The sequence below is a fragment of the Pseudonaja textilis genome, chromosome 3 (genome assembly GCF_049901715.1).
Source record: "Pseudonaja textilis isolate UNSWEBS1 chromosome 3, rPseTex1.2, whole genome shotgun sequence".
Taxonomy (NCBI): domain Eukaryota; kingdom Metazoa; phylum Chordata; class Lepidosauria; order Squamata; family Elapidae; genus Pseudonaja; species Pseudonaja textilis.
The window spans coordinates 135,989,505-136,004,646 of NC_141992.1; the positions used below are offsets into that span (position 1 = coordinate 135,989,505).

The 15,142-nt window shown below is 40.7% G+C and overlaps 1 protein-coding gene across 5 annotated transcripts in view; it reads left to right on the forward strand.

Moving 5' to 3' along the window:
- The window catches only part of PHACTR1 (phosphatase and actin regulator 1), a 259,159-nt gene that overhangs the window by 123,227 nt on the left and 120,790 nt on the right, over positions 1-15,142 (forward strand). The window contains exon 1 of one of the 5 annotated variants that reach the window (XM_087930865.1): positions 10,205-10,882. The exons of 3 other annotated variants lie outside the window; for them this stretch is intronic. In XM_087930865.1, coding sequence (XP_087786991.1) covers positions 10,621-10,882 — 262 coding nt within the window. In that variant the 5' untranslated portion in view covers positions 10,205-10,620. Of the gene's footprint in view, positions 1-10,204; positions 10,883-15,142 lie in introns of those variants that run through there. One more of the 5 variants, XM_087930867.1, reaches the window with a different exon arrangement.

Consider the following 15,142-nt stretch of genomic DNA (forward strand, 5'->3'; position numbering starts at 1 on the left):
CTGTCTTCTACCAGCCACATAGCAGAGAAGAAGAAATGTGTGATAGAGTAAGTGAATGAGTGAGGAAGGAAGGAAGGAAGGAAGGAAGGAGTCTGTTATCATACCTTGCAACCTGAAAGCATAATTCCAATAATTTTTTCTGGAGTCTGTTTCCTGATTTGTCCCATCTTAAAGGGCTGACGGTAGAAGAGAAAGAGATTGGAGGATGAAACTCACAAAATGCTAACATTTGAGAGGGGAAGGGAAGGAAGGAAAGGAAGGCAGGGTGATTGTCTCTGAAGGCCATCTGCTCAGAGACTACCAAGTTTCTTTGTGCCGTTGGTTGGCCACTGTGAGAACAGACTGATGGACTAGATGGGTCAGACTCAGAGTGTCAGATCTGCCTCAATTTGAACCTTTAAGCAATAACAACCCTTGACTCCATTTGCTGAGAAAGGTATAGTTTACTAAAAGTCAAGTGAAATACATTAGATCAAAGCCAGAACTGAAATTCACATGCCCAAATCCCCAAGTCTTACACTTCCTTTCCCTTAAGTACTTCCCCCATACTAGCCTTCAAATGTCCAATCAAATTCCAAAAAAATGTTTTCAGAACATTTTCTAATATGGGTTAGAATGCAGCTGCGGTTCGTTCTCAGTCATCTGACCTTAAAATCGCATCTCCAGCCAATACAGTGAACTTTTCTTTACCCCTGAACACTCCCCCCTCCCATCCAGTCTCCCTGGAGTTTACGGCAGACTGGCACCAAGCAATAGCATAGAGCAGGCATTGGGTGGCAGTTCTGCCACAAGGGTTGCTCGAGTAGAATACTGTTTATGTTCTTATGTTAAAAGAAGCAACTACTTCATACTTAGGGAGTCTCCTATTTAGGGCTTAATTCGCTAGGCTTATTCTTTCTAAGTTTCAGACAAGAAGCTGCAATCATATTATCACATATTACGTGCATTCCAGTGTCCAGATTGTTTCATTTGAGTACTGTTTTTTTTCCTTTCAGCAAACCACAAGATAATCTGAATGGTTTAAATGAACTATTATTCCTTTTCCTAATTACTAGTCCATTATGAAATCTGATGGTTTTAAACTAAAAACTCTAGCAATATGATTTGTTGGATTCCTACTCAACTGAAGCATTGACAATTCCTTTTGAAACATCTGGCCCCAGACCAGCTACATAAGCTGTGTTGCAGATATATTTCTTATTTTCTGCAGTGCAGACTAAAATGTGGGCTGACTTGCATGTGGATTTGTATCGAACTGACGACACTCTAAATGCTGAGCTCTTTCTATGATCATCTGCTCATCATTCTTAGTTCTATGAGGCCATACTAGATGCATTCTAAATAAGATTCAAATTACTTATTCAGAGTGCTTCAAAGGAGTTGATTTTTAAAAAAAACCAAACATAATGATTAGCTTTGTGAACTGAGTTATGATTATGACTTACCAAATCCTGAACAATCAGCTGTAATCTTGATAGGCTTGAAAACATGTGCAGCATTTGTAAGAGTGGGTGCCATACCAAAATGAATATTTACATTGTTTTATTAAGAATCAAATATCTATATATCAGCCTTTATATCCAATTTCATCTCAAAGGCTCAGCTAAGGGAAGGGAGGGAAAGTTGGCTTCAGTGTCAAAGCTTTGCAAATTTTACTTCCCATGGACTTATTTCTAATCTCTATCCTTGGGCTGGAAAAGGCAGAATAATAGAAAAGATTTTATAGCATAGATTTTTATATTTTCTTCAACTTTTGCTTAAATTACTAAATACGAACTAGCCTCCACTATTTTCGAAGCACTGATTCCTCTTCATGCATCGTTGTACTTTATAAGATCCAGATGCTAGGTTCAATGCCTATTTTTAAAATTTTAAATATATACCTTGCAATCTAATGGCTTTCTGTGTACAATTAAACTATTTAATGAACAAACATCTGAAATATATGTGTGTGTGTGTATGCATGTGTGTATGTATACAAACAATTGTTCTTGAATCTGTGGTGGGTTTTTTTAAATAGCCTGGTCTGTGGAGCTTGAAAATTGATAAATACCTAAGAATTATTCAGGTGGAAATGCAATTATAATGTTGGTAGGTGAGGGAGGAAAGAGAAAGGAGGAGGAAGAGGAGTAGCATTTGAAGGACTTTAGATCAGTTATGGGGGGAAATTAACATTCACCATTTTGTCCTGTGGAATTCCTGATGCCTCCCACCAAATAGCCCCTATCCTGCTTAATTTTGGATTGTGGCCTTTCCTTTCCTGATGTAGCTGTCATGCTAATAGAAGCTGGTCATTCTTGAGAAGAGATCTGAGGTAATATTCTGTATTAAGCATCAGGGATATGAACTGATCTATCAGATAAATATGCTAATATGTCAATAATCCTCCAAAATGTGGCACTCATCCATTTTGGATTGGAAACAGATTTTTTTTAAAAAAAACCTGGCTTTTTAAAAATCACAACATTTAAAGGTCCCTATCCTTCCTTCTTCACATTTCATCAGCCTTATCAGGAAGGAAATACGACCAGATAAACTTATTCTATTTTATTATAGAAAAGCCACAGTGGCGCAGTGGTTAGAGTGCAGTACTGCAGACTACTTCTGCTGATTGCTGGCTGCCTGTAATTTGGCAGCTCGAATCTCATCAGGCTCAAGGTTGACTCATCCTTCCATCCTTCCGAGGTCGGTAAAATGAGGACTCAGATTGTTGGGGGCAATTGGCTGACTCTGTAAACCACTTAGGGCTGTAAAGCACTGTGAAGCGGTATATGAGTCTAAAACTACATTAATCTTGATGCTATTCCTATTCCTATTCCAAAACTACATTAAACAGAATCTTGCAAGTCTGTTGCCCTGTTTACAGCCTGAAAAACTAATGAGGATGACTTCTGAGCCTCTTTCTCCACCCACTATCCAGCTGCAAGCTATCTCGTGTTCCTATCACTTTGCCCCACGGCCTTTCCCACATACCATGGCCTATTTTTAATCACCAAATATTTCATGAAAACCTACAATTTCAAAGTAAAATGTCTTAATTTGCAATCCTACGATGATACTATGTCATCTGAACAAAAGTATTTTCCATGAAACCTAATCACATTTACCTTCCTCTAATTTTATTTATTTATTTTATCAAACTTATATCAAACTATCTGACAAATATGACCCATATAGCAACTTTACCAACCCAGCATGCTTCAGATATGTTGGGATGACAACTTAAAATGCTGGAATTAGCCCATTTTGGGATTGGGGAAGGCTGATTTAGAGAAATGAAGTCTCAGCTGAGGCACAAGCAGCCTTTTGGGCCTCAGGACTGAAGTACAATTAATTTTAGGCAAAAGAAAAAGCAAAGGCAGAAAAACAAACAAGATTGGCACAGGATGCAAGGTTACTGGTCCCAAAGGGGCAGATTCAGGAAGGCATAATTTGCTTTAAGACATTTGGTGCAGTTAATTCAATCCAAAACAAATCGAGGCAGCCTATATTTCCTCCTTTGTGAAACCAGTTTCAGATGTGCCTTGTATCAAATCAGCATCAATACACTGTATTACCTTTTATGTTATCCATCTGCCAAGGACCTTAAGGTTATATAATTCTCTCTTTTTTTTCTTGCCACAGTCCTGTAAAAGCTACATGAAATGGGAAAAAAAAGATACATGGAAGATTATGCTAAAAACAGAGTACTGCCCTAAAAGATAGTCTCCATAGTCTACGCCGTACTAATAATTATTAGATGAACCCTTTAAAACACACTATTTAGATCTAATTTGTCCTTTCCTGATAATTAAAAAGGGGTTTTAAAATCAGTGTGGCATAGTAGTTAAAGTGCTGGACCCAGATCAGGGAGGCCCAGATTCTCTGTCCTTGGCTTGTGGGCCATGCGGGGGAAGGGGGAGAAAAACCTCTTAGATTAAAATTTAGTCTCTGGGTCTATATTCGTTTCATTACCCATGAGATTGATACTATCGGAAAGGTTACACAGATAACTTAATCGTATTTTTTTGGGAGTACTTTACTTCAATACAAAAATCATACCTGCTTCTCTTTATCAAGATTTTCTTAGCATCTCCCTTCTGTAGCAGACTGCAGCTCCCACCATGACTCCGGCTAGCTAGAAATTGGGGGCCATCAGTATGTCTGGTGAGTAGAACCATAGATGTAAAAAAAAGCTACTTTTTGTAAAATCAGCCTCAAAGCCTGCTCTTTCAGCAGCAAATCATGGTTTTTCGTGTGTTTGAGTGGTATTCAGCTGCCATTGAATCAACTTCCCTAAAGGATTACCCAAACATATTAAAAGAGATAGATGGATGGATAGAAGGATAGATGGACAGATGGATGGATGAGTGGGTGGATAGAGATAGAGATGGATGGATAGATCATAGATAGATAGATAGATAGATAGATAGATAGATAGATAGATAGATAGACAGACAGACAGACAGACAGACAGACAGAAAGACAGGAGGGATAGATACTTGTTTGAAAAATTATTGTTCAATCTTGTCCACTGAAACTGCATGTGGAGTATTCTGTGTACCTGCTTCCATGCAAGATCAGATTGTTTGCAATCAAATAAAGTTTTTAGGAACTTAGAAGGTGAAAATAAATGTGAAGTCCCTGGAATAAAGGCAGAAAGTCTAAATTTGAAGCAATGGAGATAAAATGGAAATGGGGTGAGGGAGTATAACAGCAAGAGATCCTAGCAAAAGGAAATCAAATGGTAAAGACATTTGTCTCAAAAAAAAGATTTTATGGTAATTATGATCACTGAGTTTTATTTAAATAGTTCACAAGTTACAGTCTTTCATCCCATTGATTTTAGTACTAAATGAAAATTTGATGCCCAATTCTCAAGACTTCTCAACAAACTTACAATCTGTGTTTGTCTTACTAAGAACTATATGGATTCATAGAATATTAATCCTGATGTTGTGCAGTTATGAAGAATATCGAAATTCTCTATTAACCCAGAAAGATCTGCCAGAATCACTACAAGAAAGCAGGTTCATCATGCTGCCAGCCAAAAAATTAGATTGCTACATTCCCCTTCCAAGGGAACTTCAGAGCCCAGAGGGTCATCTGTTAGGGTTGCTTTACTGGATCTTAAGATGAGTAATGATTTGGATTAGATGACCTCTATGATCCCTCCCAATTCTATGATTTTATGAAAACCAATTATGCTGAAAATTAAATTCCAGGATTTAAAAAAAAAAACTTGAATATTTTTATGCCAAGTGTTTTAAAGAAATGTATTAAGAAGTTATAAGCAAGATCCTTCAGTTGGATATGGAAGATGGTTCTAGATCCCATTCCATAAACTTCCTCATTTCCATCAACCTTGGGCACAAGCGTTTCTTGGTAAAATAGAGGAGTATGCAGAAGGGAATGAGAGCCACGGAATGCATTAATTAGGCAATCCAAATAATAAGTTGTGCTCAGTGGTGAGATTCAAAATTTTTTACTACCAGTTCTGTGGGTGTGGCTTGGTGGGCGTGACCATGTGACTGGGTAGGCGTGGCTTCTTCTTTTTTCTTTTTTCTTTTTTTTTGCTTTTTTGCAGTCCCCACCAGTTCTTTGGGCCTTCTGGGCCTCAGAGGAACCTCTAGGGGAGCATTTTGCTCCCCTAAGGCTCCTCTGAAGTTCAGGTAGGCAAAAAATGGAGTCGGGGGGGTGAGCCATTTTTTTGCCTTCCTGGACCTCAGCAAGGGGAACCCCGGCACAGCTGATCTATGTACAGCTGATTGTCGGGAGGGAAAAAGAAGAAAGAAATACATTAGGCGAACGTCAGGAGGGCGGAGTGAGTGAGCATCGGGCAGGAGGGCAATCGGGTCGGGGGCATGGCCAGCCAGAACTTACTACCGGTTTGGCGATCCATGCCAAATTCTTGCTACCGGTTCACTGGCTGAATACCATCACTGGTTGTGCTTTGGGTTGCGAGCCATCCAAAGGTTACAAATATAAATAGCCAGCTCTTTGTAGAATAAACAATTTTGTCCTTCTTTCTTCCATCTCATCCCTATTCACTGCTACTTTGAGGGAAGACGATTTCTCTGAACATGACTGACAATTGCTACCAAACATCGCAGATGTTGTAAAAAGGCTAATTTTTCTAGAGCTCATTTTCAGCACTTTTTGTGTTTCACATTGGCCTACAAACATGCTCTCTTTGATGGACAGGGTCCACAGGGTCAATCGTTTTGAAGAAATTGTGATAGGTTACTTCCACCTGGAACCTTTTCCCTGTTCCAGAAGTTAACTTTGCACCTGTACAGTCTCATAACATCATCTGTGTTTGACTGCTGAGCCAATACGTTTCTTCCTCAACTGCCATGTGTTGTATTGAAAAGATGGCATTTCCATTGGCAACGCTCACGTTCTACAGAGCTTGCAGGTAAGCTGCTTTTGCATTGGCAGGAGTTTGGCTTCTTCCACCTGGCATCTGAGCTTGCCAGTTGCTATAGCATCATGCTGAGACAATGTCCTCTCACTGGCCTTAATGGCAAATGGGCTGCATCTCACTTTCTCAGCACACGTTCATTTTCCTCTGGAAATCACTAGGCAAAGGCATAAAAATGGAGATGGGAGGCAAAGCAGTTACTGGTAGAATTTTTTGCACTATACTGTTTGCCTGGAATGAAGTCAACTGGTTTCTGCTGTTCTCAGCATTTTAAAGACAGTCAGAATGAAAAACTACCTACAAGTTGGGTTCAAGCAGCTCTTGAGGGACTGGCAACAGTAACAGTGTTGATATGAAAGTGCCTATTGTTTGACATTGTGACCATTTCATTTTAAGAGTAGCAGTCCAAAACCTATGGAGAGCATCAGCAAAGTGAAGGTTTGGTTGGATTGTGTGCCTCCACACAGACCTCCTGTCTACCCACAACTTTGTAGATTTCTTGTTGTATTAGCTTTACAACTGGTATGGGGCCGGGGAGAAAAGTCTATATTTTCCCAACAGAGTGCTTGGATAAAGTTGCACTGATTCCAGTGATTACAATTTTTCTTTTAATTATGGTAGATTATGCTTGGTCATTGGCTGTGTTTCTGTCGCTATTCCAGACAGTTCACATTCTCAGCCAGTATAACCACTGCTATGAAAGTCAGATGTACCTGGTGATTACCAGGTGTGGGTAACTATTCTATCTGCTATCTGGACAAAGAGGAAAGTGTATAACTGTGTGTTTGCTTGATTTAGCCCTCTTAGCCTTTACAACTCCATTATCAGGCATGATTTTTCTCATTTCTTGTTTTCTACCGGTTCCTTCAGTTCCTTGGCCTGTTTCTTCAAAAGAGGGCATCCCTTAGTGTTCCATATTCCTTTCTCACGCCATCCTTAAGCTTAGTTTCCTTAGAGTGACCCAGTGTCATCTCGTCTTAAGCCAGGTGGGAGGGTAATGCTTCAGCCAGCTGTCTAGATTTGACAGATTTGGACAAAAGTTTTGTTTAAACTTTACTGAGCTTTTCATTGGCTTTTAATGAAGGAGGGGGAAAAATCTAACAGATTTTTGTAAAGGGGTATAACTATAGTTTTTCCAGGTCAATGACCCTTTGGAAAAAGGCATGATAGAAGAAAAAGGAGTGTATTCATCCTCAGATTAGCAGTCTAAACTGATTCAGTGGATTTGCTCTTCCCTAACACTAACCCTTGACAATTTTGTCCAGAGGGGAGGATCCAAAGGCCAATAGTTCTTGCCCTGCTCTCAGTCAGGCCCCGCCAGCTGTGGTCAATGGGTATCATTGTTAAAAGCAGGACACCTATGGCTTCTCATATTTTAAAATACCAGGGTATAAAAAAATGAAAAGGAAAACAATTTAAAAGGTGAAATTAAACTTGATTTATTGAAAACAAACTTCAGAAGGGCCTTTGATTATCTTATCCCAGGTGTCAGTTGGCATAGGGACCTGGGAATTTCCTTTTCAACCCTTCACTGTATTCTCAAATTTTGAGAGGACTGTTGGACATGTTTGAAACCTACATTTGGATCTATCAACCAAAATTGGGGAGATGTGACCCCGTTAGAATTGCAACCTAGGGGACAAGATTAAAATATGTAGAACTTTGCCACCTGTGGCTGTTTTTTATGCATAGTTCATTTCAAAGCCAATAAAACTTTTTTTTAAAAAAAAAACCGGTCCTTTTTAAATTCAAACTGGTACACCTCATGACATCAGAAGCATAAGTGAGCCCTAAATCAGGGGTCTCCAACCTTGGCAACTTCAAGACTTGTGGACTTCAACTCCCACAAGTCTTAAAGTTGCCAAGGTTGAAGACCCCTACCCTAAATGACTGTCCCCACCCTGGATCTTTTCTCCAAATAACTTTTCTAGATGGACATGTAGCAACAGAAAAAGTCCCCTGTATATTTGAAAGAGTGAAAAAAATATAATGGGCTGGGGGCTAGGGAGAAACACCCCCCTCTTCAGACAACCTGAGTGGTTACCATGGACAACAGGTAATTTGAAAATGACATACCCCCCAGAGACCGGGATGCTAACAGAGAGCAGCTGTAAAGAAATGGAGCATAGATGCCTAGCTCTTAAAAACTAGGCACAATGTGGCATGGTCTAACTTTGGGTATCTGCCCTTGTTCACACATTGTGGTACATCATGGATACATAAATAAAGCATAAGGACAGGTTCTAACAGGCTAAGCCAAACCAACTCAGTTTAACACAGCAGGTATGCTCAGGGACTATGAATGTCAGCATTTTCTGTGACTTGCAAAGCAAGATCTCTTGAATTATCCTAATTCCTTGCTGGCATGAACACACACCGACCTTTATGGATGTTTACGGAGATTCTCAGTCCTCCAGGTCATGGTTGTCCCAAAGGTGCTTTTTCAAGAGGCAACTGGACTTTCTAGTTTTTCTTTGAAGACATTTCACTTCTATCCAATAAGCTTCTTCAGCTCTATAGAGCTCTGAGAGCTGAAGAAGCTTCTTGGATGAGAAGCAAAGCATCTTCAAAGAAAAACCAGACAGTCCAGTTGCCTCTTGGAAAAGCACCTTTGGGGCAATCTTTACAGAGAATCTCTTTTATACTGCCCTCCTTTTAGTTTCTTCTCCTATTTTTCTATCACCAAAGTAGCTGAGATTCGTAAAGAGATGGGGAGGAGAGATACTGAAGCCTCTGTGGCTTTTCACAGGGAGAGGAATTAAAGAATTCTTTGCCTGAGGCATGCTGTGTGTAGTAATAAATCAAAAAGTAAGGAGTACCGCTTAGCACCCTCACCGTTTTTGATTCATGTTATAAGCTCTGCTGGTTGGGGTTTCCCATCTATGCAGAGAGCATGGCTTTTAAGCCGAATTGAATTCATATTTTTAAACCTCTGTGAAGGTTTACTTTTCTGGACATTATCTATTCATTTTTGCCGCCCTTCAGTTCTCCAATTAGAATATAGAACAACAGAAATGGAAGGGACCTTTGGAGGTCATCTAGTCCAACTCCCTGCACAAGCAGGAGAGTCTATACCATTTCAGACAAGTAGCTGAGTGCAGTCTCTCCTTGAAAACCTCCAGCGATGGGGCACCCACAACTTCTGAAGGCAGGTTGTTCTCAACGTTAGGAAATTTCTCCTTAGTTCTCGGTTGCCTCTCTCCTTGTGGAGTTTCCATCCTTTGGTTCTTGTCTTGCCTTCTGGTGCTTTGAAAAATAGTTTTCCCTCTTTGACTTTGTGACAGCCCTTCAAACTTCCTGGGCAGTTTCAGTTTCCCATAAAAGAAAAAAAGACAGACAGACAGACAGAAAGGAAAGAGAAAGAAAGAAAGAAAGAAAGAAAGAAAGAAAGAAAGAAAGAAAGAAAGAAAGAAAGAAAGAGGGAGGGAGGGAGAAAGAAAGAAAAAGAAGAAAGAAAGAAAAAAGAAAGAAGAAGAAAGAAGAAGAAAGAAAAGAAAGAAAGAAAGAAAGAAAGAAAGAAAGAAAGAAAGAAAGAAAGAAAGAAAGAAAGAAAGAAAGAAAGAAAGAAAGAAAGAAAGCTCTGCCAAGAACAAGTCCCCTGAATCCCAGGTGCAGAAATAGAATACTAAACCATATTTTTTCTATTTTTAAGTGGCCTCAATGGGTGGCAGCACCTTGCTTGGGCTCCCAAGCGGAGCTGGGCCAGGTCCCCATTAACACAGAGATAAGACCTTCCCAGGAATTCCAAGCTTGGGTTGTGATCCTGTGGGAAATGTCCTCTATGAAGCCCCATCCCTGAAGCCCTCCCAAAGCAAGCTCAGCTTGAGGGAGTTCTTTTGTGGTTCAATGGGTTGAAGAGCAGCCGCTCTCTCTGAGAGTTGCAAGAGAAGCGTTTGCCTTGTGCTTCAGAGCCAGGCGCGCCGTCAGAAAAACAGAGCTGTGGGCATTGCCAAAGACGGGCAGGGATAGTAAACAGAGTTGTGGCCGGCGAGGGGTGTGAGACTGAACAGCTCTGCTTAAAGACAGGAGGACCATAGATAAAGGCTTGCCTTCTTCCTCTCCTTCCCTCCCTCTCTGCTTTCTCCTAATCGTCCTCTCCTCCCTCCCCTTTTAATCCTAGTGTGTATTGAGGGGACGAGGCTGGATGTGGCAGAGAGGCGCTAGGGAGAGATAGAGAGAGACGCACATCCACAGAGAGGGAGAATAAAAACGAGCGCATGGCGGACTCCACACACCCCAGGCGGTCCCGGGTGCTTTCTTGCTCGTCGTCCTCTTCTGGCCGCAGAGATGGCTCTTCTCCGGACCGGGCTGAGGCAAAGCCCAAAAAACGAGCTTTCTATCTGGTGAGAATGAAACCCCTGAAGAAGCCGGCCATCAACAACAACAACAACAACGTGTCTTTCGTGATCCACTGTCACATAGGCAAGGAGATCAAGCACATATGCAGCAACTGCAGTTGCGGGAAAGAAGCCCGCGACGGTGAGTGGGATGATATTAAGATCAGAGGGAGAGAGAGAGAGAGAGAAAGAGAGAGAGAGAGAGAGAATGGTTGCATCTTTTCTGGTGTGGTTGGGTGGTTTGTGTTCATCGGCGCCTTCTCCCATTTCTGGAAAGCTGCACTTGCTGCTCCAAAGGAGAAAAGGAAAAAAGGCAGGCAGGGATTCAACGCCTCAAGACGCCGTTTGGCATGACAAGCAGAACAAAATAAATAAATAAAACGCCCGCCCGCCTTTCTTTCTTTCTTTCTTTCTTTCTTTCTTTCTTTTTTTATTTATTTATTTATTTATTTATTTATTTATTATTTCTTCCTTCCTTCCTTCCTTTCACTTTCTTCTTTCTTTCTTTTTTCTTCCTTCCTTCCTTCCTTCTTTCTTCCTCTTCCTTCCTTCCTTCCTTCCTTCCTTCCTCTTCTTTCTTTCTTTCTTTCTTTCTTTTTTCTTTCTTCTCTTCTTCCCTCCTTTTTCCCTCCCTCCCTCCCTTCCTTCCTTCCTTCCTTCTTCCTTCCTTCCTTCTTTCTATCTTTCAGTTGCCCGGGTCTGCAGCGTTCCCGGGGAATGAATCCGTAATGGCTTTCTTTTTTTGGGGTGGTGGTGGTGGTCGTATTTGTTTTAATCGCCGTGGGTTTGAATGTTTTTCCCCATCAACTTTTTCCTCTGCCGCTCCTCCTCCTCCTCCTCCTCCTCCTCCTCCTCTTTGCAAACCTGCCGCACTACGAGTTCGGCTAAGTTAATCAGGAGTGTTTAGGGAGCTTGTTTTTATGGGATCGATGCCGTGCGAGGTTCTGTCTGTAAAACGGTCTTGGTTCTCTTCACAGCCTGGGACGAGAGGAGAGGGAGTTTACTGGCGAACGCCTTATTGGGATGAACCGAGCATCTTTAGTCAGGGTGGGTGGGTGGGTGTGTGTGTGTGTGTGTGTGCGTGTGCGCGCGTGTTTTTGTGTGTGTGTGTGTGTGTGTGTGTGTGTGTTCAAACACCTCCCCTTGCTTTCTTTTTGACCCACAGTGCAATATTCAAAAGGGTGGGGACTTCAAGTAGAAGTCGGTGGAGCTGAAAGGGTCAGCCAAGCCCTTCTGTGTGTTTGTCAGAGGTGAAGAAAATGTTTCAGATAAAGAGTAAAGAAAACCAAAAAAAGTTCTCGTTTTTATCTGAGTCAGCAGCTGAAAGAGAAACAGGGAAAGTGTCAAGAGGCATAACCAAAAGCCAAGCAAAAATGTGTTGGAGGTGTTATCAACCATATCCTATTGAATATGTTTCATCCTCCTGGGCTATGGGGTGAGGAAGAGTGTCCGGATGTTCTATATTTTAGTTAACACATACATCTACTTGTGGTAGGAGCAGCTCAGAGGAATATGCCAGGCAGTCTTCATTCACTGAAGGTCAGTGAAAGGTTTTAAACTGCAAATTAGAAGAAGGTAGGACTCTCACAGCTGTTGATTATCTGAGTTGCCACTGTTTTATTTCTCTATTTTTTTTAAATGCATTGTGCATTTTGAATAGTCACCATCCCGCCTGGAAGAATTAAATAGTACCTGTATCTCAATTGCAGTGCAGCAATTAAATAATTGCAATGTACGGTTCCTCCCCACAGTTCTCTTTTTCACAAATTTACTTACTAGTATAACTAGAATTACACACAAACACACAAACAGGCTGAACTGAGATTGTATGGAGAAGCAGGACAGCTTTTTACTACATTGAGATCCATTTTTTTTTTCTTTCAGCTGTGCCATTGGGACTAAGAAGTAAAATTCACTCATATTTTATCTATGGCTTTGCTATCCTTCTCTCCCTTCCCATCCCTTGTATGTATTATCTCTGTCAGCAAAGTTTACTGGAAGTTAAACCAAGGTATTTGCCAAGCAAGGGCAGCGAGTTGCCTTATAATTTTTAGTGTGCTTCATGGATTTCCCAAAACCGGGCCATGCTATTTATTTAACAGATACACTAAAACAGGCTTCGATTTAATTCATCTTTAGATTGCAGTGTATTTATTAGCATCTTTGATCTCAAAACGTATCAAGGCTAACAGAAGAGGAAAAACATTACTGATCATTCTAGATTTTTGCAGCTTGAATGTGGTAGGATATTTGCCTACCTACAAAAAAGCAAACGATCTTGTCAAAATGTGTTTCTGGTGGCTTGAAATGAGAGCCCTTCTGCAGAGGTTTTAAGTTGACACTCGGTTGTTAAGTACTATGTATGAAGTTTTTTAAAAAAGTGTAATAGTAGCAAAGGCAGAAGAAGAAAAACTTGAGGTGACTTCTAATTTAGATGTTGCCAGTTTCACTTTTTTTCCCCTAATGGTTCTTTTTTGAGAGTGGCACAGCCACGATCAGTTAGAATCTTGTTCACTGAAAGCCTCTTGAAAGCCAATTGAAAATTAGTAATAAGCTCGTGTGCAGATTTTATTCGTTTCAATGAGTCTAGTATTACAAAAGGTCTCAGTGGATTATGTCCATTGTTCATAACATGTGTGTGTGTGTGTGTGTGTGTGTGTGTGTGTGTGTGTTTCCATTCAATTATGTCTGATTCTCGAAAACTACCTCAACAAGTCTCTGCAGTTTTCTTTTGCAAGGTTTTTCAGAAGTGGTTTGCCATCATCTCCTTCCTACGCTGAGAGAGACTGATGCATTCAAGGTCACCCAATTGGCTTCGTATCCAAGCAGGGACTAGAATTCACAGTCTCCTGGTTTCTAGTGCAGTGCCTTAACCATCACACTATTCTGGTTCTCTAAAGCACCATATATCCCACAGCAAAACAATGCTTATTTTGTGGAGTCCATCACTGATGTAGCACATAACCCTTCATGTAGGCCAGGAGTGAGTAACCAGAAGCTCATGAGTTCCTTTTGGCCCCCAGATCTTGCCAAATATCAGATATATTTGAAGATCTTTGTTCAAAGCTAGCAAAGTAGTTCTCGTCATCCTGAGGTGGAAAACATGAAAGCTAAAGTCTAAGTTTTGAAATAAGCATATGTCAGTGTAAAAAGAAAACCTGCAAAGTTTCCCCAGCCTTTCCCTTCCTATGTTATCCTTCGTTATCAGAAGCCCATCTCTGCCTCAGACATTACAGTATCTTCCTCAGAAGAAAAAGGCAGGAACTTGAAAATGATTTTGCCCAAGGAGCAAGCTTTCATTTTCCTATTTGCTGTTCTTGGAAGGAAAACATGTTGGGTTTGTTTTTAAGAATAAGTCCCAAGGATTGCGCCTGAGATCTATTTACGAAGAACACAAATCACTTTTGTTTCCCCAAAAGAAATGCATTCTATACCCAATGACATTGATTGAGTAACATTTGCATATGCCAAATGCAGAAATAAAGCCTATGATATCAATAAATGTAAGATTTCTTTCTCTCACCACAGTCGGCTGCTCAATTTATTATCGTGCTGGAAACAATGGATTGAGCATTTAAGCATTTCTATATTCATCATTCTTTCTCTTTGAATTGTTCTTGAGCTGAACAATTCTTCAAGTAGAACAGGAACTTGAGGCTCTTGGGCATAAATTAAGCCACTCCATCTAGCTTCTTCGGGCTCTAAGCCCCTAAGCCCCTAACCCCAAAGCCTACTCTGCCAACTTTAGTCCATATCCAATGGTTTTTGCAAATTTTACTCTCTATCAAACACTTTGTGGCTTGGTTTCTTTAGAGAAAGTATGTTGTGATCAAGCTGAAGGAAGAAGGTGGCAGTTCATTCTCTGAGCTTGTGAGTTGGTTTCCAAATGTTTCATTACCAGGTTAGATAACATCTTCAGAGGAATTTAGAGGATGTCAGTGTCAGTGTTTTCTATTTATCAGGGGTACATGTGGTCTTGTGATGGGGAGGTTAGGGTTAGGGTTATACACTATGATATAAATGAAATTTGTTTGAAATATTATCAGCAATAATGCTTCAAGACCTGGTAGGCAGCACTGTAGCAGTCAAACAAGAATTTTCAAAGCCCCCAGATTATAATTCAGATACATTCCTACCCTGGATCAAATATTCAAAGGGAGAAAGGGTGCAATTTTTCCGTGCTACACAGGTAAAAGGTTTAAGAAGGTATTGTATCAACATGGGGATATTTGATATGGGGCAAGTGTGTTGCTAGTATGTTTATACACTGAAAGCTCCTGCTCAAGAGTCACTTCCTCACATAGAAGTTGGGGGCAGGGAGAAGGGGGTTTGTTAAAACAATCATTCTGTTGGCATAATGAATTTTGAAAGATCACTTGCAGGAGTCCTTTGGGTGGTCTGA